General features: G+C 40.3%; 1 protein-coding gene across 4 annotated transcripts in view; it reads left to right on the top strand.

The window, feature by feature from the left end:
• LOC102057923 (ubiquitin-conjugating enzyme E2 E2) overlaps positions 1-21127 on the top strand; it is a 217852-nt gene extending 196725 nt beyond the window's left edge. For all 4 annotated transcript variants that reach the window (XM_055706976.1, XM_055706975.1, XM_055706973.1 and 1 more), the window contains one exon: positions 20357-21127. In XM_055706976.1, the coding sequence (XP_055562951.1) occupies positions 20357-20454 (98 nt within the window). In that variant the 3' untranslated portion in view covers positions 20455-21127. The remainder of the gene's footprint in view (positions 1-20356) is intronic.
• The last annotated feature ends 4233 nt before the right edge of the window (positions 21128-25360 follow it).

The raw sequence follows: 25360 nt of genomic DNA, 5'->3' as shown, positions 1-25360 counted from the left end.
TTTGTGTTTGAGCGCTGAAAATATTTACTACCAGTGCTAGCTGCTAGGGCTTGCCTATGTGGTAGATCGTTATTTCAGAGTAACTCCATGTGTGGACACTCCCCTCTTTGAAAATGGGTTCAGTCAACTCGCAAAGAACTGACTGACTTAGAGTGAAAGTCAACTGTGCTTTAAGCATTCAAGCAGAGCCCAGGGGATGTAAATTCCCACACTGCCTTAATCCAAGGGAACTTTCAAGTGTGGATGGCCCCTGAGGTTTTGTATTTTTACTCAGCTTGAAGTACGAAACCAAATAAACTATTTTTATATTTAGCGAGCTGGTGATGCTGAGCTTGGTTAAAATGCTTACTGTTCTCTGTTGGTCATTGCCACCCCAGCCCTGCCAAGGGTTCTTGAGCCCCAGGAAAATTCTCATTTGCAAATGCTTCAGAAAAATAGTTTGAAATGCTGACAAGACTGTTCTGCGACTTTTTTCTTCGCGTGGCCTCCTTTTTCACACGTTCAAAGTCCGAACTTGGCTGGCCTGATTATCCCCGATGTCTGAACGGTCTCACATCGAATCGCATCTGCTGAATAACACATAGCTAAGCCTTGATTAGGACATCAGGACAAAGCCTGCTGCACCAGCCTCTTTCCTTTTGGTGTCATCTGCCTCTAGCTCCTTAACGTTTTTCCAACACACAAGTTCCACAGTCAGTGGGGATTTTATCCCTCAATGGACATTCCCAAACCGAATGCTGCGGCGCTGCTCCTGGCCCTCTTCCCTGTGTGGCAGGCCATGCCTGGCTGCCAGCTCCTGTGATGGGGGTGTGCACAGTGGTGCAGAGAGAGGGTAAGAGGAGCAGCCGGGGGTGGGGAGCAGTCACAGCATTGCTTTCCCACAAATGTGCCCAGTTAGGCTGAACACTTGGCTGGCAGCTGTAACCGAAGTAACTGCTGAGGGGCTCCACAGAGCCTCACTTGCTTTGCTCTTCAGAAACCTCTGCCTGATTTCTAGCCTGAACTGACTCACAGGAATTTTACACCCTCTTGTTTTTAAGCAACTCTTATGCTGTAGCTTAAATGGCCCCTTCCCTGTTTTTCATCCCCGATGTATTAATGAAGAACCATCCTCTTTCTTCCTGGTCTTCATTTGCTGCACGCTAACCAGACCTATGTCTATTCGCCTCCTTCTGTAACAGAGTCTTTCCTTCCCCCTGCTCAACGTCGCAGCCCTCTCATGCCCCCGCATCATGCCCCCGCATCATGCTGCAGTCATCTTTCCTGAACGTGCCTGACTCACCTGAGTTCATCAGGGCATGAGGCACACAGCTAGACAGACTAACCCCCTCATCCTCACCGTCATCTGGGTGGAAATATTTACTGCTTCCCGTTGGATGTCCCTATCTCACTGGCAGCCCTGCCAAAAGTTATTTCTTTCTTAGCCCTGTCATTTTCACTGATTGTCTGCTTTCTAACCCAATTTAGTGAAATGACTGAGAAAGGAAAAGGAAAAGGAAAGGGGCGGGAAGGAAAAGGAAGAGAGACAGAAAGAAAGCAAAATCTTTTGCTCAAAAAGGGCATTAACCTCTGGAAAAGAAAATGCACAAACAACTGCCAGCAGTACCCACTTCACCTGGGTCAGCAGCAGCCAGGTTAGTTGGTCTGACTCTGCTCTCAGATACTTCAGGGACATATTATACTAGCAGTGAAAAGCTGCTTGTCTCTTGTTATCCTTCAAACCCACCAGAAAGTGTGAGACAGTTTGTTCAGTGTTACATTTAAAGTTTGCTGTCAGTGTAGTTTGAGATTGAAGCGTACATGTCCTCACAGTAGATGTACTCATAAGAGTAAATGAGTTGGACAGATACTACATTACTTTGATGTAAGCCCCATAAATTTTTATAGAGTTGCAGTTGCTCAGCACATCTGAAAAGTAGACTGCTTATGTTAAAAAACTTTGCAACACATATTGTGGTTTTCAAATATAATGTGCATTGGTTAGAAGTATATGTGCTGGTTTTACAAGTACTGCCATGAATCATGAATTTACTGGACAGTTTCATACTTTGTTAACCCACGTTAAGTCACATGGCTGTGCATTTTAATGACTTACATTTTTCTAAACAAAGTCAAACAAGATCCTAAGATTATGGGGAGCTTTACTTGTCTCACTAAGGGACACAAGACTGCTTTCAAGCTTTCTTTATGAGCCATCCTTATGTTTCGCCTTTATCTTCCCCAGAAACTTCTTTGTTTTCATCACAGAGTAGGTATAACTGGCAATTTAGGATAACATACTATTGTTTTTCTATTGCAATTTCAGGTTATCCATGTGGTTTGGCATGATTTAGGTTTGCTTAAATTTTCTGCCAAAAAAATATTAACACCTTTAGCTGCACCTGCATGAGGGTGCTGGTATGTAGGAAACTTTAGAGATGGGATTCTGTTATTATGGTATTCTTTTTCTTTTTTTTTTTCCTTTTTACTTGTTATTTTCCTAAAGGTTTGCAAGGTTCTGTATTCTTGCTGCTGAGGGTATAAAATCCCAGTTCTGTCATCCTTTGCAGAAAAGGATTCGGTTGTGTAATTTAATGCATATCTTCGATCCTCAATGGGATCTGAAACAGCACTTTGGAGAGTGACTTTTCAACATAAGCATAAAAGCCCTAAAAGCCTGAACGGTATTTGCCCTGCTACAAAGCTGCTAGAATTGCTGCTGTCTGTTTCCAGGACCTTTGCAAACACAAGTAGGTGGGGAGATTAGACAACATGCAAGGGGAAGAATTGGATTAGCATACTGCCTCAAGTTCTCAGCCCATTTCCCTTTAAGCCAGCAGTATACATTTTCAGCGGGAAGCTGGTGTCCTGCTGCAGTGCCACTGCCCCATCCCTCAGCAGGTTTGCCTTCAGCAGCCTTCCCCAAAGCTCGCTGTTGGAATCGCTCCGGCCAAGGTGCATACCTGTATGCCTAGCAGGAGGCCCCAGGGTACAGGTGCAAGTGCAACGTGGATAGATCTTGTATTTAGAAAGTTTTGAGCACTTCACATTTTAAATTTCTGTTGGTATTTGGGAAATTTAAGCTTCATCCAAATGCTTGTTTGTAGCAGTTCCTTAATCTCTGCCAATCTGCATAAAGTATTAACAGGTAAATCTAGGTAAGCCAGTTAAGGAAGTCCCTTGCTGCCCTGCCAGGAGCCCCTGCCCTCTGCATCGCCCATGGAATTGTCTTTGCACTCTCCAGGCAAAGGGAAGCAGGTTCACTTGAACATTCTCAGGAAAACCCAGCTCCCAGTGGGATTTGGAGTGAGGCTACCAGCCTTTGACTTGATGCACATTGACACGCTCCGTTCTACTGAGCCTGCTTTGGGCCGACTGTCTCTTGTACAGTGGCATTAACATCCAACTTGCCACAGCCACTTACAAAGCGAGCATGTGTCCACACGTTAGGTTCCACAGGAATAGCTCTGGTTTTTTTCAGCCAGTACGCTCCAGCCATACCAGTATGCATTTTAGTACACTAATGGATGTCCACTGTATCAATAAAAAAGATCTATTTTCAGAATTACTGAGGGATTTGAAAGCACTAGACTGTCAAAAAAAAAAAAAAAAAGTCTAAAAATAAATCTAAGGCAGCTTTATAAAGGAAAATGTAACATAGCTGTAAAAATAAAATCTGTTCCACGCTGGAGCATTTGGCTCCAAGTGAGGATTTGGCTGACTCGTGGTCACAGCTCTGCTGTTTGGCTTCCATGTTCAAACTTTAAAATAGCTACCCAGCCCTGGGTAATGAAGAACAGGTCCGTGCCCCTCGCTACTCAGCAGACTGCATGTATCGTTTTTTCTCTCTGTTCTTCTATACATCTCAATCTAACAGGAAGCATGTCTGATGTTTCTCCTCATCTGGTGCTCCTCCATAGCAGAGGCTGCTTTCTGTCAGCGTCAGCTCACGTCAGATGTTCCTTCTGCAATTTTTTAGACTTCCCAATTATCATTCCTTCTTTTCCCCTCACCCCCAGTTGTGAAGTGAATTTAGAAACTCTAGATGACAGCAAGTTCAAGGCATGAGCCACTTCTCGTTTTCCTCATTCTTGTAATTTTTTTCCCTAAAGCCATAATCTGCACATTTTGCTATTATCAGGTACTTTGCTTCAGAATCCAATCTGATTTTTTCCTTCCCATTTAGGAGCTCAACAGCTTTGTTCAGCTTATTGTAAAGGACTCCTAGTCGTTCCTGTGCCCAAATAACATTCTGTTCTGGTTTGTAATGAAATTTTGTTTCCTTTTAGAGCCTTTTTCTCAAGACATATAGAAGACAGGAAAATCTTAAGTACTCCTTCTGTAATAACCCAGAACATATTTGAGTAGATTTGTCAAATGTGATGAATATTCTGGAAAATTACTGAAATGCTTAGAAGATGGCAAAATGGTATTTAATTTGTCCAATTTTATGAGGCTGGCTAACCTCTGCTACTCTGATTCTTCCCTGGCACCCACAGGCTACCAGGTGCAACGTCACATCACAGTGCTATCAGACATACAACAAAAAAATCTCGTTTTGCCATATATCCTTTTTGTAAGCAGCAGAGGGTCATGTAAACAATGAAATTGCTCTGTTGTCTGAGATTATTGATATTCTTTAGCTTGGAGCTGTTTTTCCCTTTTCTTCAGAGTTTGTGTACGGTGCTCTGTGAGGAAACGGGCAGGTTTCTGGGCTGTTTCAGCACAATGGAAAATGCTGTCTTTGTATCTGGAGCAGGAAAATACTCTGTGCTGTGCCACCCAAGCACGGCAACAAGTGAGAGATGGTAAACAAAAGTTAGAGTAGCAAAGAGTCAATTCATGTAGTAATGTTTTTTAGTTTGTTCTAAGTTGCAACAAAACCTTTCTGTCCCTTTTGAAATCTCTGCCTTGGGTTGTCTCCAAATGAAACGAGCTCACTCCGGAGGCTTTTGCTTAGCAAAAACAAAATTTAATGTGTGGTTGCTCTGCTATCTTGGCGCTGCTGGACTGGGAGCAGAGTGGATGGGTGTTTTACTTGAAAACTATCGTAATAATTTGTCCTAAAGGAGCACGAAAGGAAAATGCAGCATAAAATTGATGGGTTTTGTTCTGCTCTCAGTGAGTACAGAACGACAACGTCAAAGGTAGAATTGCCTGGGGAAAAACCTGTCACCATCAACTTCATTCACATGAGCAAAATGATCCCATCAATTGCAACAAAGTTCTTTTTGCCAGAAAGTACCTGTTTATCTTTAAATACTGTATGTCCTGCTGCCTGTTCTGCAGAACCTGCTATATATTTACTGAAGCAATATATACACATTTGGACTCATTGTATCATATATTCTCGAGCTGCTGTTTACAAATTCTTGATAGTTATCAGTGGATTCTGTTTCTATTCCTTTTAAAAGATACTGTACTACACTATCTATACTGTAGTATACAATGATAATTGCTATTCTATAGTTTGAATCACTTACAGTTTCTCATATTCTGAGCTGGACACGCAGTACCAAGATGTTAAAGGCATTTAGGCACCTAAAGAAGCCGCCAGCCAGCCAGCAGGGTTTTCTGTACCTCCTGTGGGATTTAGGCATCCAAAGTCTTACTAGGAGTCTGTCTGCACTGCCAGGAAGAGACTTTCTATACATCTGGTCTTTAAATATTTGCAGACACATACACCTATATGTCTCAAACTCTGTGGATGTGATCTATAAACACAAAATTAAACATATGTAAATGCAAGCAATGCAGCAGCACGTTATGAAAATTACACTTAGATAAGCATTGAAAGAGAATTAATTTGCCTTGCCATAAAGAGCTGATGAACCTGTTACAAGATTTTGTTCTTATCAGTTGACCAAGTCCCCTCAGTATGAACCCATGACTGTGGGGATTATTACAACAGCAGGAAAAACATTTGTGAACTGTCATCCCTTTAGTAGTTCTCAGGAAAATATGTCTTGGAATTATATGTGCAGGGGGAGGAGGCTTGGATCAGGGTTAGTATTTATGTTGGCCTAAATCTTTGCTCTTTTCAGTTGCACATTGACAACACCTTATGGGCATAAGAGCGTTGTTCATGGGCACAGAGGCTTTTCATGTGTTTAGATTTAGGCTATTCAAAGCTCACAAGACATCGTTAAAAAGATTAACACAACTATAGAAGTAGTGTTGTTTAGAAATACTTAGTTTTAAACCCTCCATTATAGTTTCAGAAGTCTACAGCCTGTTTAAATAATTTTCTCTCTGAAAAGCGTCTGGAGCTATATACATAAGAAAATTGGTGGGTTTATATAATATATAAATGATAGAAAGTGAACGGTAGAGATTACTTTTTAAAAATAAAATGTGCAATCTGGCTTTTGTGGTATCCAAGGCATAAAGCAGTCGTCAGCTGTAGCTCCAGTTACCAGTCACACACACACTTACCCTATTCCTTTCTTGGCTGGTATACCTGTAACTCTACAAAGAATAATCATGAGAAGTATAGTCATTCTCTAGGAGAAAACCAGTACTACTTGGTTCAGCCAGGTATGTTGCCTGAAACTGTTCGTTGCTCAGTGGTTCAGTAAAAAGTGTAAAATTCCCTCAAAGCACTTCAGTCATACGGTAATATACTGGAGAGGAAATTCCCTCCAAACCACAGCTAACGATCAGATTATGTGCTGAAGCATGAGCAGTAATAGCCTTTGCAATCGTAACTTATGTGGTGCTGTGACTACTGTGTTTTCTAATTCTTTTTTAATTTCCCTAAATTAGTTCTAGTGATTCCTACACTACATTCCTGAATGCGTTCAACTATTTGATGTATGAAGCATATACTTCCTTTTAACTTTTGCTAAACATGCCGGTGTTTTGTTTGTGTTCTTTTCTTACTATGGAAAAGATAAGCAAGACCACTTGTTTTTTATAATCTTCTTTGCAAAATTACCTGTCATATCTTATTTTGCCTTTTTTTCCTAGAAAAAATAAGCTTAGATTTCAACCATTTCCTGAATGAAAAGTTTTGACCGTGCTACTAATGATTTCTTGTCCCTTTCAATAAGGTTTCTACTCCTATTTTGTTTTTATTTAAGGCAAGGTGAGAAAAATTGAACTTTGGACATAATAATACCCAACCATCATTTTATTGAATGGCATCTGATTAAATCAGATTGACTAAAATCCAAATCAGTGAAGAGGCTTTGTTCATCTCTGTCAAGAAATAAATGTAAAGGGATGTAATTGGCACTTGTAAGAGAAAAGAGTCTTATCACAAAATGAATGAAAAAAATACACCTGACTTTTTTTTTTTATACGAAGCTTATAAAAGCTATATGATAAAAATACATACAGGGTTTTCTGCTCAAGAAACACAGGGTTTCTATGAGCTTTACCTTAACCATCATTAAATCAAAAGTAGTTGGGAAAACGTGTGAGTGATGGATGCTACAAATATAAAAGGTTACAATTCATTTTCCTTCCAATAAACATGTGTAATTTAAAAGTACCAGTGGAGGTTTCCTGTGCCCATTACCTCAGACAGAAGACAGGTAATTTAGTGCATATACGTAATAAATCTTTGTGTGAACCAAGACCAAGATAAGTCATCAGTGTTAAATGTTTAACAATGTGAAATATTTAAATAAAGCTATTAGTTATTTTTCGTACATAAAATACAGAATCCTGGCTTAATTTGAATGAATTCCAAGATACAAAGTAAACTGCATTTTACTTTCAAAATACTCTCCAGTCATTTACAATCATTACATGTATTTTCTTTGTTTCATGCAGGTGTTGTCTAGCCAACACAGACATGTCCTTAATTACATTGGAATCTTTTGAATGAAGTAGATACTTCTGAGCTTAGCCAATTCTACTGGATATATTTTCTCACTAATAGAATTGTATATATTTGAGGAGAAACTAATGAAAACTAGGAAATCAATAAATTCAGATATCACATTTTGCCTGTATTCCTACACTCAATTCTCTAAACTCGTAATGATTGAATATAGTATTCATTATTCCCAGTAAGTACAAATAGCTCAAATCTCAGCTGGAATAAACTGGCGTAAGTCCCGATGAATTTTTGTACTCCATAGTTTTCATTTAGACTTTGTTCCATTTTACTAAGTGAGATTTTGGGTTCCAGGTTTGGGTTTGGTTGTTGGTTGGTTTGTTTGTTTTTTTCCTGTGTACCTTTTTTAACATAAAGGCAAGGACAGATTTTCAAGTTTCTTGCCATATGTTTCTAACTGCCTGTGAACCACCTTCAGGACACCGATTAGCACAACTATTTTTAAGGCTGCTTCTTCCTGTTCTTAAAATACAATTATTCTTGTTTTGCTGTAGAAATCACACTGCTCCACATTCTTTAAGCGCCTGAAAAGAAGCCTGCTACATTTGGCTCTCTAACAGATTCACAGAAAGAATGTCAAGTCGGTCCTGAAAAGCATAGTCCTGGATATAAGTATGTTAGCTATTAAATCGTTTAGTCTCTCACTTTCTTGAGTAAGATTTCAGAAATTAGTATTCCTGAGTCGTTCAGATTCTACCTTCAGAGATGATTTACACTACTGCAAGACATGTCTCTTATTTTGCATGGCTAATTTTCTACATTATTCAGCAGGGAGGAGGAAACGGTTGTTTGTTTTTTACAGTTTTGCAGATCTATCAAAGGCAACAAATAAAACAAATTATATGCAGTGTGTGTTTCAGAATCCCTATTTTCACAGCAAATTAAATTCAGGTGCATTAATTGGAGTAGCAGACAGTTACTTAAATAGCAAAATGTATGGTGTAATTGTCCCAAATTTAAGGATGGGCTGTACTGTAAGATTTCACATTCATATGGGATACAGAAATAGAGCTCTGATTAGTAAATTGTTTGTAGAATTTTCCATCTGTACAAGGCTTAGAAAAAGGCCCTTCTATAGAGTGGAGCATTTGCAACTTTAAGATGAATTAGATTTCAGAAAACTCTCAAGAGCTGGAATCCTCATCGCTCAGGTCTTTATAATACCAACTAGATAAAGCGGCACGAAAGTAGAATTTACTATAAGACACAATATTATACTAGCAGAAAGAATGCCTTCATGATCTTCCATGTCTTTTTCATCTCTACCTTATATAGCTTTTTTCTACAGCTCAATCTTAGGACTTTTTATGCCAATGCCTGAAATCATTTGGCAAAGTGTCAGGCACGACAATGGAGTCAACGTGACCCCTCACACAGGAAAGATAGGGTTTCCAAATAAAGTTATTTTACCTGTTACTAAATACGAAATTATTGCTTTAAGTACCATAAATTCAATCTTTGTTCAGTGTTGCCATGTAACTTCATTGCATCTAATCTAGGAACTAAACCTGCCTACATGATGAATGCTAATTTTTTTTTTGTGTAACCTGTTTTTCCTTCTAGTCCTATTAGAACCTGTTTATAATTAAGCCTAATTATATTTATGTCCCAAAGTTAATTTAGAGGTGGATAGTCCATTTGGTTACTAAAATGAGGTTATTTTCTCACTCACCTGCTGATCTGTCAGTTACGGCCAGAGCTTGCACCGCCCTGCTCCCTTCATATGCTATCCCGTGTCACCTCAGCCATCAGCCTCCAGAAACATTGCCGCAACTGGCCTGTGCCATCCCCAGGGCAGGATGGCGCTCTGGTTTTCATACTTTCTGGAGCCACTGTGTGCTGGCACGAGCATCTTCCTTGGGTGCCTCTTTTGGTAGGGCAGTACCGCTGCAAATTCCACAGCACTCGAGGGGTCAGACTTCACCACTCTGGATGGACAGAGACCTGTCAGGTGTACACATTAGCAGTGAGACTGACTTCAGAGGTCCCTGTCCTATACTCTGCTGAGATGGCACCTATTTCCAACATTTATAGTGCAGTAACATTTTGGGATGCCTCCTCCAGAATAGTATGGGCCACAGATGCAGATGGTAACGTGAGGCACAGCCCCAGCATGCGATCACACACCCAGGCTCAAACAACCCGTGTCTGCAGTCCAGAAAAGCCCCAAGAAGCCAGCCCCATCAAAGGGAGCATCCGGGCCGTAGCAACAAAAATCCCAAACAAATTAGTTTCCAGGCATGTTCCTTCCACTGCCTCTTGATGCAGATAGAAACCTAGACACCTCTGAGACAGATGCGGCCTATGACTTCCTTCAAGTCTTCCTCTGGGAGAAAGGGAGCTATAGCGAGGGAATGGAGAGGCTGGACCATTTTTTCAGTTATCACGGGGTAACAGCAAGGCACACCTCATTTCCTATTCCTGTTCCAAGGGATGTTCAACTCACCAAGGGATTTCAGGCTCTGGCCTATGAAAAAGGGTCCTGTTGGCCTCTAGTAGGGATAAAATTCTTCACCAGCCTCTCATTTTGTAAATGAAGCCTCTTGTATTCTTCTGACATTCTGTATGGCATTCCTAATAACCGTTTTGGATTTAAATGCATCAAATCAATAACAAGATTTAATAGGACAAGAAGGAGAAAATCATTTTAACCCAAAATAAGCAGCATTCATAACATATGCGGGCTTTTGTAGTTACTCCAAGGATTAATTGCAATGAAGGAACAAAGGGATAGATTCGAGAGCAGGATTCAAAGGACTTCTGCATCTGACCTAAAATGATCCTGATGTGTTTAAGTTGAAGATTTTGGTATTGCTCACATTGAAACCCTTCTCCTAAAAGTGAAGATGCCATCAGGACTTGTGTTCCTCTCAGTGTCTAAATGCCACCAAAGGCCAGGCTGTGCAGTAATGCTTCCTCCCTTCCATATCTCCCAAGAATCCACATAGTAAGTGGATCCTATCAGACCTCCTGGTTTTCCTGCAGAGTAATCTACCTTCAGTACATGTGATTACAGGATGCCTAACGCTGCACAGAGCATGGTCACAGGGAAAGCCTTTGCATCCAGTTGCTTTGGGATTAAACTGTTCGTTCGGGGTGTATAAGACCCATAGATCACTCCTTTGCCTGGAGATGGTGATTAGTGGGAAGTGCTAAGAGACAAATCCAGGAAAAAAAAAAAAAGGTTCTTGGTTCTTTTTTCTTTAAATGAAAGAAATACTGAACACACTGGAATTCCTATAGAATAGCTATCCCTCCCTTAGTAAATCTTCAGACAAAAAAAAAAAATCCACACTGTTTTTCTGAAAACAGAGTTATGACCCTATGGATACCTACCAGTTACATTATTTATCTTAGCATTTTGGTTGCGTGACAGCACTTTTGAGATGCAAGCGCTGCAATTTCCTTATTATCCACTCACAGTCATCTTCCACAAGGTAAACAGATATTGCTGTAACTTTTGCTGCAAATTTTTTCAAGCCACATGCCATGTAATCTCTTTCATATCAAGTTCTTATTTACTAAAACCTTTTTATTTTTTAAGTTTTCTCTAATAACAATGTTTCTCAATCGAGTTCATTATTACGAACAGATACATTGCTAATGTATCTGTGCTTTCAATTTTGAGATGCATCCAAGCATCAGTGTGAAGTGTGTTATTTCAGGACTTCAATTGTTCCAGCATGCTGGCACTTCTAATAGGTGCATGTTCTTCCTTAATTAAAGACAACTCTTCAAGATCAGTACACAGTGCCTTGTTGATCCATGATTGCCTTAGCTAACTCCCAGTCAACCAGTGAAGTTTATAGAAATCCTGCTAAAATCTGAAGAAAAAAAAAAAACCTTACTCTCTAAGCAAGAATGATTTCCCTTGGCAATATACAGAGATGAATCACTGCCAACGCTTTCCTTTAAGAGACACGTTAATAAAATTGGGCCAGATAATACTCCTTATTTCTGAAACATCTTTTTCTTAGGCAGCCTCATATTTCACACAGATCTGTGGTAGGTAGCCTGACAGCAATCAAATGCAAGTCTAGAGACACGAATGAATTTCCCCTTCCCTGTACCCAAAGTGGGTGTTTTAGTAAATGGATGTTTTCTAAACTAGATTTGCAGAGCTCTTTTATTTTTGAAATTAGGTAACATTTTTCTCCAGATAAGAGTTTGGACACTGCATCAAGCCACACATGCCTTAATATTTGTGTAGCTTCAATCTGTAGCTAATAGCTGTATGAACTAACAGAAGTCAAATGTGTTTCTGATAATTCTGCAGAGCTCAAAATTTACAGTCATGTCATGGATATCAGTCTCATTATGATATACATCTATACAGCCACATTTCCCACAATATCCAAATACCTCACAATTTTTAGCATATCTGTTCTCAAAATATTCTCAGTGGAGAAGCATTAGTCCAGTTTTACTGATGGGAAACCAAGGCACCACTGTAAGACGACTTAACTTTCTTGGAGGCATCATGACTATTTGCAGACTATGAAGACCAAGAAGCACTCTGGAGTTTCTTCTCTTGCAAGCAGTGTGACATGATCACTTCCATGTTTACCTGCCCAGACATGCACCCTGGCTACACCTTGGCAGTACAACAGAACAAAAACTCAGGGTCTTCCATGCTTTAGATCACTCTCCCTTTCTCCTCCTGCACCTGCTCAGATTTTTCCCAGGAAAAAGACTTTAGGTGTATAGCTAGAGTGGTAGCCGAGGAGTGGATGACTGAATGACCAGGACTATGGGGTGTAGTGGTGAACACAACTTCATAGGAAGCCTCATGCAAAACATTAAGGCTCAGTTAGCCCGACGTTAGCACAGTGACCACTAGGTCAGCTTTCCTATGTAAGGGCAAAAACTTCTGGCAAACCTAGGCTTTAAAGTTACACAGTCTCTAAGCTACAGCGTATAGGTAGCCTGTAGGTTGTCTGCTTTGTCAAAACCCTGTCACCCATAGCAGCCAGCCTGGTGAGGTACATGAGCTCTAAGGCAATTTCAGCAGACATATTTTGAGGCTTTAGCACACTGACGTAGCCTTATATATATTAGAATTTTTCTGTTGAGTGTTGAGATCTGACCAAGCAGATCTGCAAAACTATTCCTGAAAGGAGAAGCAGTCTTCATTACACTCCATATCATATTATTTCTTCTGTAAACTATAATTGCTAAAATTAATATTAGCTTTACTTTTTTCCTAGTAGACATTAGACCTTTCTAGAGTCTTTCCCTTACTCCTCTCATTATTGCTTTTTCTTTACTGAAGCAGTTCATTTTATTTGTTTTCCTTTTTCTATACAGTGTTTATTGATCACTTTATCATTCTTCTGTACAGTTGTCAAAGAGCCTGGTAGATGGTTAAATGCATTCTATATGGATAGTCGGAACTGTGATTTTATGAAAGTAAGAAATAAATTGTAGTTCAGCTTGTAGGGTGTGTAAAGCAATTCAGAGCCCTGCTACTGCCCTTTGTTCTGACTTGAATCACTCTGTTGTTCCAGTCCGTACGCATGTGTTGATCAGACTCCCAGCCGTGAGGCTAGTTTTATTGCTGCACAAACAGGGATTAGTGCTGCACTGCACTCGTTTTCACTTGCGCCCTGATTTTGAGCACTCTTTTCAAAGGTGGAAGGTCAGTGGAGTAATTCAGTGTGCCACTTCACCTGTCTGCCTCCAAAGAATTATTTAGTCAGTGAATTATTATTAATGATAGCAAAAGAGAGAAACACTGCTGCTGTAAGATCACTGAAGGTACTATGATGCATTTCACATACCATACCTCATTTTCCACCTCAAGACTTAGTCTTCTAGAAGCTCATTAAGTTTAAAACAGGTGACATGTGGCTAACTATGGGAACTTCCTGAGGCAAAGTGACACTATAAATAAAATTACTCACAAACAATTAATCTTCTCTTAATCCCATCCTCTCAGAGTATTATATCGTTCTATGACATACTTGGTATAGCACGTCTCACGCCACTTTTGTCTGCAGTTGTCTGACTGGTCTTCTTATAACACTAGCCCGGATGCCGCTGGAAATAACATAAGAAAATATAATTAGATATTAAATACTTTTTTTAGATTAAGTTTAAAGATGGTTTTGGTGTGCATCAAGCTGTCAGCATTTGCTGTTAGGAAAACTGGCAGTTCAGTGAATTATCAGTTTCTGCTTTTTTGCCAGTCTGATTTTTTTTTTAGTTTGCTTTTTGGGACCTATTTCTTAAAGGTTGGTACAGTATTAAAAACCACAAAAACTAGATTCAGAAAACTTGGCTTTCACTGCCAGCCAATATAGGCATATATTCTGTCCTGCATGGCTATTTGCATGGAAATCACTAAACAAAATGTAGTTACTGAAAATATGAACTTTTAGTTTGGGGATGTTTAAATCTGGGGTAACAAATCCTGCCTGTGTTGCTGTATAAAGATGACTCCAAGGCAGCTATCCTACAGACAACATACAGAGCACCTGGACTTTTCCTAAAAACAAAAAGCTCAAATCCCCAAGCACTCCCCATTTTTAACTGAAAAAGAAATACAGTAGAATATTTGGAAAGAGAGGCATCCCTGAAAGAAATAACTAGTATTCCAGAAACCAAAAACTCTTCCAAATGTGTAACTGAAGCTCAAATAACTAAAAAATTACTTGTTTGCTTTCTTCTACATTTCACACAACCTGTCCAAAGAAAAGGAAGCAAATTTAATTTTTGCTAACTGATATTTCAGTACAGGATGCCTCTCACAGCTATAAGAAAGGAGTTGGTCATAGCTCAGGAGACAGAGTAAGACCTTTCAAGTTGCATCTAACCTTTGGAAATTCTTCCAGTTTAATTCTGCTTCTTCAGCTGGCAGCCAACTCTTCCAAATTCCCCCTGATACAGAGCTGAATCTAAACCTGGACCAAAAAAAAAAAAAACAACATTGTAAATATTTGGCTGAAGTAACTGAGATTCGTATAGGGCTGTGGGGTTTTTTTTAGTTTTTAAGATGCTCCAGCAATCTTTCTGAGAACGCACTTGCAATGGTATAACAGACTCCATCAGCTGTTCTCTATTAAAACTGTAAAATACTGCAATAGAAATATAATTCTACTTTATAAATGCTCATAAAATATATATATAATGCATACAAACACCCATAATGTACATTTAGGTCTAAATGTGTGTCTCTTTAACCATGTTGGCACTACTAATTGGAATTTCATTGCGTATCATGTGGCTGATGAAGAAGGCACATTGAAATCAAGCTGTTAAGCACACCATCTCCATTTTTTATTTCACTAGAGTATGTTTGCGGTATTTTTAAAAGAGCATTGAAAAGCCCAGGAGATGAATTCTGCCTTGAAATTGCTATTTGCCGACATAGAAATAGCTGTAAAAATACAAGCAGAGAAAAATACAGTATAGCAATATATTTTCATTTATTTGGGGGAAAAGTAGTTTTAAAGAAGAATTATAGTCTGTCTTCTGAATGATAAAGCAGTATAACTAGCATTAAACACAGCTGAAATTTCGTAATGACCAAACCTCAGCTCATCCAAATCCCCAATAGCATTAACTCCCTAGAACGGGGCTGTAAATTTGATTAGCCTTACAACAGACATGAGACACAAATGTTCTTCCTTATACACTCTTATTAAGTGGCTGCAAAAGATGACAAGGCGTTGTAGAGCAGCGCATCCAACCTTTTTAAGCCAGGGACAAGCTCCAGCTCACCCAGCTTTCAAAACTGCATTTAAATACAGGGTCATTTCATGAATTCTGATACAACATGAGGATTACATATGGTGAGGTGAGGGGGTATTTAGCAGCTGCAGTCTTCCTATAAATCATCCAGAAGCTTTTCTTCATACGTTTGTTCTTCTGATAGACATTTTCCACTTAAGCTACATCGCTGAACCTTAGCTTCCATCCATGCTTGTTTAATTTGGTATTTTTTTAATGCATTTTCATTACTTTTGCACTGTCCTTTGACATGAAATTTATGCTGTAACTCCTGGCATGTTCCAGTTTTGCACGGAACTAATCAAAGTATCGGATAAAAGTCTTTCTTTAAACAAGCTAAAAGTTACAGAGACATCCTAGGGCAGATTTCTAGGTGTGAGCGTAAGGATCTAGAAGGAACAGTAAATTATGAGACCTTAAAGATTTCCAGATCCACGGAGCTGCAGCAGCTTCTCTGGGGAGCTGACAGCATGCGCCGTGGCCCGACTCCCCTCGCTTCCCACGTGTGGCTATCGCAGCCAGCACCACCTGCAATGCTGCTCCTGGGTTTCGGTGCTGCAGGGTGCCACACGCCATCGCCCTGCCTCATCCCACCTTCTCTAGCCACCGGCACCCCGAGGGCTGGTGGGCTGCCCGCACGGCGGGGAAGGAGCTGGCGCAGGTGGTGCCACCCCAGCTCTCAAGCCTGGCACCATGCGTCTGGTGGCCTGAGAAGTCCCAATGTATGTTCCTTCTGCCAGGCCAGGAGTTGTGTAGTTTTGTTGTTATTGTTATTGGTTGATTGTGGGTTTATTTTCATTTCTTTCATTAGGTTGTTCTGATAACACATCTCTGGCATAGCTTTATATTCCAATCCTTTGGTTTTGTTGTCATTTGAACACATTCCCATTTGGAGTAAATTTCTAAAATGAACCCTGAATCACGGAAGAATCCCACTACTTCTAAAAAAAAAGAAGAAAAAACCAAAAATCTAGAGCAGTTTACTATTTATGGAAGCAAATTTCTAACATCAACATTTCTAACATAAAACCACAGATACATACAAATGGAAAATAAGAAACGGTTTTATGGTAGCGAGGAATTGGAAAGATGGGAAAAGTACCATTATGAATTTTGAGATCCACTATTCCTTTTAATCTCTTAATTAGGTAGTTTATGCAGCAGTTTGTTTTATAAATACATATTTGGCCCTACTAATGGAGATTTCACAATACTCCTTAGACTGTGCAGCCCAGCTGAGAACCAGGTGGTGCTCAGCCACGTGCTACTTAGCTTAGGAGGTCAATGGGAACCACTGTTTCTTCCTCATACTTGGTATTTTGTAGGACTTGGACACTATAACTAAGGCTTGTACATGCTGGGAATTAAATCTTTTAATTGTTTTAATTAAGGTGCTTCAATTTATATTGTAATCTCAATTGTATGCCCTAGCCCCATGAACTGCATAGCCATGGTGATTCGTGACTCATTAGCATTGAGACTTTTTTCCTTGGGTCTGCGGGCCAGCTTCCTTCTCCCCCAGGGACAATATGGCTTGGGCTCGAAGCTGCCCATGCAGGTACAAAAAAAGACCATTGGCATTTCTGGAGTTCACGTGCCGTCCTTATATCCTCTGGCACAAATGCAGTGTGCTGCATCTAATCGGCCGGTGTGCCACTGGTTGGGTGGCTCTGACCTGAAGTTCAATTTCCCTCCTCACCAGCTGTCCTGACTTCCCAAACAAAGCAGTTGTGCCTCCTGATGGTTTTATGGCTTTACAGGAACTGCTAAAATAAGCCAGCTCTTCAAAGACCTGTTGAAGTGTCCTTTTTAAAGTCCTCATAAATAGCTACGTATAATGACAGCACACCTCCAGGCCCCCTGACAGGGACATGAAATAGCTGGGCCTCCCTCGCGGTAGCTATTTTTCTATTCCTTCAGTTTGAGGTCTCAAATGAGCAGGTGGCTTTGCCAAACTGTGGGTTTGTTCTTTTACTCAATGTCCTTATAACCAATGAAATGTATAGCCAAATTGCGATGAACAATGTTACTACTGTTGTTACTGAGAGCATCTTTTAGTAGTACCCACTTAGCAGCTGGCTGTGGGTGCAGCTGGTCCTGCTCATGCTACAGCAGGCAAGGACCTCTCTTTGCTTCAGCAGTCCTGCTTCACGCAGGCAGACACTGATGGAGAGAGGCACTGACCTGAGGGAAGGACTCAAGATGATATCTGATTCACAGGTTACTCTCTCAGTGGGAATTTACACACCTACAATGAAAGCTATGTAGACTTCAGACATCTTGCATCACCTCCACTTTTCCCCCAACTGCCAAACAAAACACTGCAAAGACTAAGGCTTGAACATATGGATAAATAAACAGCCCAGTTCCTTATCAAGAATGCCTCTCATTGATTCCCTCACCTCTAAAGAAAGTAGACACCCTCCCATGCTGGGAGGAGGTGAAAGGAAGAGCCTGTACCTTCCAAATCCTTCCAAAGATGTATGTTGCTGAAATATTTCCTGAAATACTTCCTTGCTCCAGAAAGGAGATACAGGTGGAAACCCACAATAGGAAACCAAACATTGTAACCTATCATCTAGGACTGGGGATAATAGTACAAACCTCAGTACGTTTTCAGTGTATCAAAGAAATTGATTTACAGCTCTCAATGTGCAAGACACTTTCACAGAAACATTTATCCCACACATAAAAGACTTTCAGATTTGAACTCAGTAAACCTTTACTACAGCACATCACTTTTCACTGACTCATATATGGGTTTATAAATGTCTTAGCAGCAGCACTTTAAATATGCACTAAACCTCATTAAGAACTTGCCACATTCCAGATGATAATGCCATGATGTTCTTGCAACCCATCACAGCCAGATGCCTCAGAGGCCAAACCCCACCTTCCACAACAGCATGAAAACCAGAACATTCATCGAACTTTTCTCCAAGGATTCCTTTCAAGTTCAACCCTTACTCTCCATTTCTCCACGGGTCTGTGAAAGTGCTCTTCACACAGTGCTGTCACATCCAAGGGGGCGGGGGGGAATCCACAGCATCGCTGTCAGGCTCATCTCCGAACTACCGCTGCACTATGACAAGGTTTCCCTGTGGCTACTCCCTAATTTTTTTGCCAAGAGAAATGTTGCCCTTTCCCATTGCCCAAGTTCCCCATTTACCCTGCAGGGCTTCTCAAACCTCATTGCAGCCACAAACAAATTTGTGCTCCTTAAATACCCGTAGGCCGTTAGCCTCCTATTTGCACATAACAAAATCCTCCTGGTAATTCCCTATATAGTCCTTCTCTTTGGCAGAGGAGTTAAAGGTGATGCACTTTCTAGTCTAAGGCTTTTGAAATAGATCTTAGATCAGATATGCTTCTTTGACACTCATGCATGTAAAAATAGCAAAGTCCAGGCCTCTGTGACCTCCCCTGGATATATTAAGATCTTAAAGGTAAGCATATGCAGGAAGTGTTTGCAGGACTGAGACTGCAGGGACTTAGTACACTGCAGTCACAGTGATAACTTGCCTTACTAATTTAGAAGGTGCAAACTTAAGATTCAAATCATGGGCTTTTCCTGAAAGCACAGGGTATACATTCAAAGGAAAAGATTTTTTCATTAGATGTTATTCACTAATATTCAGTAAAGTTGGCAGTAAACCAATCAATTGATTTTTTTGGCTAAACCAACGTGTTTCTCCTGTCATAAACTCTTATCAGCCACACAAAAAAAAAAAAAAAAAAGCCCAGATATACACTGCTTTGCAGAAGGTCTGACATCTAGTCACAGGCATTTCAGTGGTTTCATAATGTAAACACTACACTCAGACTACGTCTGTACTAGGGAAGCCAAGATTCATATTGTTCAATGGCACCATCTTCAGTCAACTACAAAGCTGATTATTAACTGGCTTTCAGAAGAAGTCACATTCATCTGTCCTAAGTCAGGAAAAAACATGGTATCAGTGCTTCTGACCTTGCATGGTACAGTCTCAAGGAACTCATTGTTGCAGCAGAAATACCAAGAGTATGGGTTCCTCCAAAAAAGGGATAATATCTATACAGTTTTGTCTGCTTTAAATTGAGAAGAAAAAAATGTCTGAAAGAGAAAAGTGTTTATTACATACAGTCGCTTCTGGGGAAATCTTGTCCCCGTTTGCTTTTCTTAGAGGTCTGATTGGTTTTGATTAATTATTGGTGAAGTTTGATTAATTATTTGTGAAGTAATTTGTAGATCCAGACCAAATCATGCAGCATCTGCCATATAAACGCTCAGAAAGATACCGTAAACTAAATACCAATTCCCAAAGTTTGGAATTCATTTTTGTCGCTTTGAAAATAGAAGTTATTGCCCTAATTCCTTATCTTTATGCTTTAAAACTAGAAGTACTAAAAAAAAAAAAAGAAAAAAATGAACCTGAAGATAGAATTAGAGCCATCCTGTTTTTAAGTGACAGTTTGTGGATATTTGTGGGAGTCTAACAGCAAGGATAAATGATGTAGCGTGTTTATTCTCATCACCTGAAAGTGACTTCTAGCTCAAAATAGAATTATTGGAACATCTGGTTTTGAGGCAAAATTTTAGAAAATGGTTTTAGTTATATGTGTACCAGAAATACATAGCTAATTGTCAGCCAACTCCTCCCCATCTTCTTCTTCCTTTCTTCATGTATGCATGTGTACTCTCAACGTGGGACTAGTATGTTACGGTTCAACCTAAGAGAACTGGATGAATGTGGATCGAAGAATAGCTTTTTCATCCTTCCAAGGCTGATGAGTGTTTCATGGTTTGTGTTTCCCTTTCAGCTGACCCCCTGGTTGGAAGTATTGCCACTCAGTATATGACTAACAGAGCAGAGCACGACAGAATGGCCAGACAGTGGACCAAGCGATATGCCACATAGGAACCTACTCTAGGATTTGCTGGACCTGTGCAAGCACATTCACTAAGTGCATCAATAGCCCTTCCCTTCATTCTTATTTTTTATTAAATTTTGAACCATTTTGTGACAAAAGGTTGTCCTTACTTTCTTTTTTTGTTTTATTTTTATTTGTTTCGGGGTTTTTTGTTCTGTTAACTTGAAAGTTGTTTCCCTCAAATGTAGACAGGGAATTTTGGTTATCAGTGCAAAGAATGTTGGATCTGTAATAGTATAGAGCTTTGTCACAAAGCTTTGTATTAATGTGTGGGTTTTTTGGTTTTTTTTTTTCATGTGGTTTTGGGGAAAATAAACAAATTCAGAATTATATCTCGTTTCTACTTAAATGTAGTGTTTAGGGTTATTTTTTTGTACTGAAGTCTTTAATAGTGGGTGCATGCTACTGGGAACAAGTTTTGTATAAAAGCTTAAAATCAAGAATCACTGTGCATTACTAAGACTGTGTTTATCACTAGCCTTCTGTTTCCCACACAAAAGGCTATTGCGTTGAACAAATTAATATGTATTTTGATTTACTTAAAAAAAAAAAAAAAGTGCTTGTAAATTTCTTAGGGACCTGCCACTTTTGACTGTGGATCAGTTGATGTACACTTGTATTATTAAAGCACTCAATAAAACACTGTGGCTGATAAATGCACTTCTTGCAAGATGGTGCTTTTGCGTTTGTGCAGTATAGGCTGCATAGTCCTCACATAATACAACTGCAGGTTAAGCAACTATTTTTGGATCCAAACTGTTCATTTCTTCTCTACAATGCATTTCTTAGAATTCTTCATTCTGCGTATCTTTCATATACAAACATCTTCCAAATTTTAAAGCCTTTCTTTCACATGTCGGTGCTCAGCCTAGCTATTCAGAAACCTCTTGCTGCATCTTTCATACTATGGCTTTACTGTATTCATCTTGTTACATTTAAAATAGTTGGCTATAAAAATAGCCTTGCAGTGAAAGCAGAATATTGATGATTATTTTATACAGCAGGCCTCATTTTACTTTTCTCCATGCTCTTTAATTGTAAAAGCAACTGTTATTTTAAAAAATAAATGAAGGTTTTCAATGGGAAAATTGAGCCCATTGCACCAATCATTCCCAGCACGTTCAATGGCAAGGGTATTTCTATTCAGATTTGACCTTCGGGCTAATTTTAGATATGCAGCCATAGAAAAAACCTTCTACTTGGCTAAGGAAATGTGTGGGTGTTGCGATTTAGAAAATACATACTGTGATGGTGATATCTAAGTGTTCTTTGTGTTGCAAGTCATATTGGAAAATCCCTGTCTCATATAATTAAGCATTACAGATGCTATATACAGTGCTTGTCTGCCCTCTCCCCTCTCTCCTTGCCTCTTATGTTTAAAGAGGATCTTATCTTAAAGAAGATACATTACAACAGGGACAGTATAAACATTCAGGGAGACCCAATCCCATTACACTCCAACTCAATCCAGCCATTCTGAAAACTAAAGCAGTCAAGGTGAAACCCTAGGGTCTCTACACCAACCACCGTGCTGCTCAGCATTTCCAGGCTGTTTTTTGTTTGTTTGTTTTGGGGTTTTTGTTTTTTGGGTTTTTTTTCCTCTCAGCCATTTGCTAAAAACTGCAATCATACAGCTTGAATCTACTGGCAAGTTGTCCTCTGCGTGAAGAGAAGCCGAACACTGACTTTTTTGTAGGCGGTATATAACTACCACCCCAAGAACCACAGGGATCTCAAGGAAATAATCAGTCTCTTTTGATTAAAGCAAACAGAAAGTCTTCTGGTGTCTGCAGAAGCCAACTGTTTACAAGCCCAGCCATACAACATTTTGGGGCCAACAGATCCTAAATACAGACATGAAAGAACAATAAAAGTTCAGAAACAAACCAAAACCTAAAAACCAGACTTCTCCGAGCCAGAACACCTTCTCAGGACAACTGCTATATGTGCTTCCCTAGGAAGTTGCTTCCACTATACAACTTGCCACAAAGTACCTCCACATCTGAAGGGAACCTTTGTGCTCTAAAAATACAACAAAGGCGTAAAAGGATTAAAAAGAACAACTGCATCTTGCCCAGTACAGTAACTGCATTACTTCTCTTATCCCATCTGCTGAAGAAATTCCTGCCAGAAAAGACTTGTGTCCCCCGAGACAGCAATCAACGGGCAATGTAAGATTTCTTATGAATTATTTTAAAGTGTCTGCCACTCTGCAGCCTTTATTTACACTCAGCTGAACATATTGTAATAATTTCCCAGGTACACTTTAAACCTCCTTGAAAAAGAACTTCTTAATTCCTACTATTTTTTTTTTCCTAAAATATAAAGAAGTTATAAACACAAGAGCCTATGGTACCTCTAATGAAAACATAACTGAAAGACAGCTGAGATGCCTTGGAGGAGGAATCATGAAATTCTTAATAAATGTCTGTCCTCAGCTCATCAGCCCTCACTTGCCTTTTCTACCAATCAAAAGCTGTGCAGTTTGAATTTGCAGGTAAGTTGCCCTCTATGTGAAGCTGAACACTTGCTTTGTCTTAGATAATACAAAACTACTGCCTTAAGAAACATGGGGATCTCAAAGAAATAATCAGACACTACCAACCCACGTTGATTAAAGCAAATGCAGAGTCTTCTGGCATTTTCAGGAGCTAAATGTTTGCATGTATGGCCATAAAAAAAAAAAATTAATAAAACCACCACACAACACACCCACAACACACTCCTCTATTTTCAAATTGTCTTTATTTGCTTCCCAAGTAATTCTTTTCCTTCATCTGCTAAACCTGAGAAATGTGAAGCATTACTTGAAACCTGTTTTGTCGCCAAGGAAAAATGAGCCATCCCAAACAGAATTCGGTCTTCCAGCAGAGCCCCACTGGATGATGACATATTGGCATAGTCTCTTTTTCTCCTTTTGTTTTTCCTACATCTAGAAAATACTGCACATTATTCTGTCTCACCTTCACTCTTCAGATCCTCTGCAAATTCAGCCAATTCCTGCTTCCTCTTTTATGACAAATCATCTTTCTAACTTCTTCTAGATGGTGAAGGCCACATGCTGCCCTCCTGCAGCCGGGTATGAAGATCATGCAAATGACTCACACATAGTAAAACATTCAATAGCATACCCTTGTCCTAAAACAGCACATAAAGGCCATCACTTCAGCAAGTCTCAGTATTTTCTCAGGGACACACAAATGCTAAGGCTGTTTTGTTCTTTAAAGAAATCTTGTGGCTTTTCTGAATTCAAGTGCAATATCAAGTAAACAATACTTAATTTCCAGTAACCATAGCTAAATGTCACTGTCCTACACCCTTTGAGTTCAGCTCAGATGAATCAGAAATCTGGGAACTCTCCAAACTGTACCCATTCCCAAATTACTGAAGTGGCCTCCATGTCTCCTTGTCCAACAGACCAGCTGATTTCCCTCTCCAGAAAGCTACAGAACAACATAGCTTAAATTAAGGTACCCAAAACCATTCTGTATTTCCAAACTCCTCCAGGAGTGAGCAGGGCCATGACACTTTTGATTGCATGCCTTGTGGGTGATTGGGTGAATCACATTTGGTTGATTGCAGCAGTTAAAATCCATTAAAACCAGCTGCTGTGCCATCAACAAGGCAGGAATGATTCCTCTTGAAAGATCTTTCTTCAGGTTTTCATATTGTGTGCTGCAGATGGGTACACAGTCACATCCCATGCCCAAACAACCGGCAGCAGCACTCCACAGCCCTTCTTCCCCACTACCCTGTGCAATGATACTGTGCAAGTATAAACCACCAGAGGTGTCGGGCTCCCTAAACCCCCAGACTGGGCCCCTGTCCAATGCCTTTTCAACCTTTAATGTCCTGGCCCAACGTTCCCTCTCCCTCTTGTTGGCTGTCCTGTCTCCGGAATTGATCCCTGTGACTTACTACTCCTCCTCATTCACCCTTTCCTTCTCTCTGCCTGCTTGCTTCTACTTGACCAATTCATTACTCGCAGCTGAGAGACCACCCAAGACACTGATCCCAGTTCACATAGCTGTTCCTGAAGTTGCCCAAGCATACAAAGCAAGCCTTTTGTCCCCCAAGTGCATGCCCAGAGTCTGCTCCCCCGTGCCCGAGGCAGTGCCTACTGCAGCAGGAAGAGCAGAGGAGCTTTGCTGGAGTATGAAGATGCCACGCAATGATTCAGACAGTGCAGCAACTCCCAGTTACTGCAACCCCAGCGTTATCCTGGGGTCCCTTTTCTTCTTTCCAATTCTCAGGAATTCCTTGTGTCTCTGAAGCTGGACACCTTTCCCCAGGCCCAGTGCACTTGCATTCATTTTGAGTTGGGCAGACTAAGGGAAGGACTCTGAATAAAAAGGCTGACTGTCCAGCCTCGGCAGCCCTAGCAGCCCTAGCTCCTGCAAAGCCAACTCTGCCTGATGGTTTTCCATCCTCAGTGGCTTTTTTCTTCTCTCCTCCTTCTATACTTTCCTCCGCTACATCAATACTAAATCCTGAAGCTTCCTTCTCCCCACTTCCCTCACCTCGGTCGCAGCTCTGTTCTTCCCCTGGTGCTAATGAGACCACGTCACGTAACACTGGGCCTCCTGGAGCTGCTTGAAATCCCCTGGGTTTTAGGACTTAGAAACAACAAAGAGCTTTGTATGAATTAAGTAATTCCTTATTGTGCCACGCCTGGCACTGGCTATAAACTAAATCACTTCTCCCACACACGTCATTAGCAGTAATGAAATCCGGGCTGGCCTGCCTCCTTAGCATGACATCCATATGCAAATGCATTTCCTCGGCTCAGTCTGCAGAGCCAATGCATGGCTGCTTGGGACCTCTCCAGCAGCCTCTGTCGGGTCACAACTGGAGTATATTTGGGCATTACTATTTACCAGGAAGACTTTTACG

This window comes from Falco cherrug, chromosome 4 (genome assembly GCF_023634085.1).
Source record: "Falco cherrug isolate bFalChe1 chromosome 4, bFalChe1.pri, whole genome shotgun sequence".
Lineage (NCBI taxonomy): Eukaryota > Metazoa > Chordata > Aves > Falconiformes > Falconidae > Falco > Falco cherrug.
The sequence above is the reverse complement of the archived record's forward strand: the minus strand, read 5'-3'. Positions and strand labels throughout refer to the sequence as shown.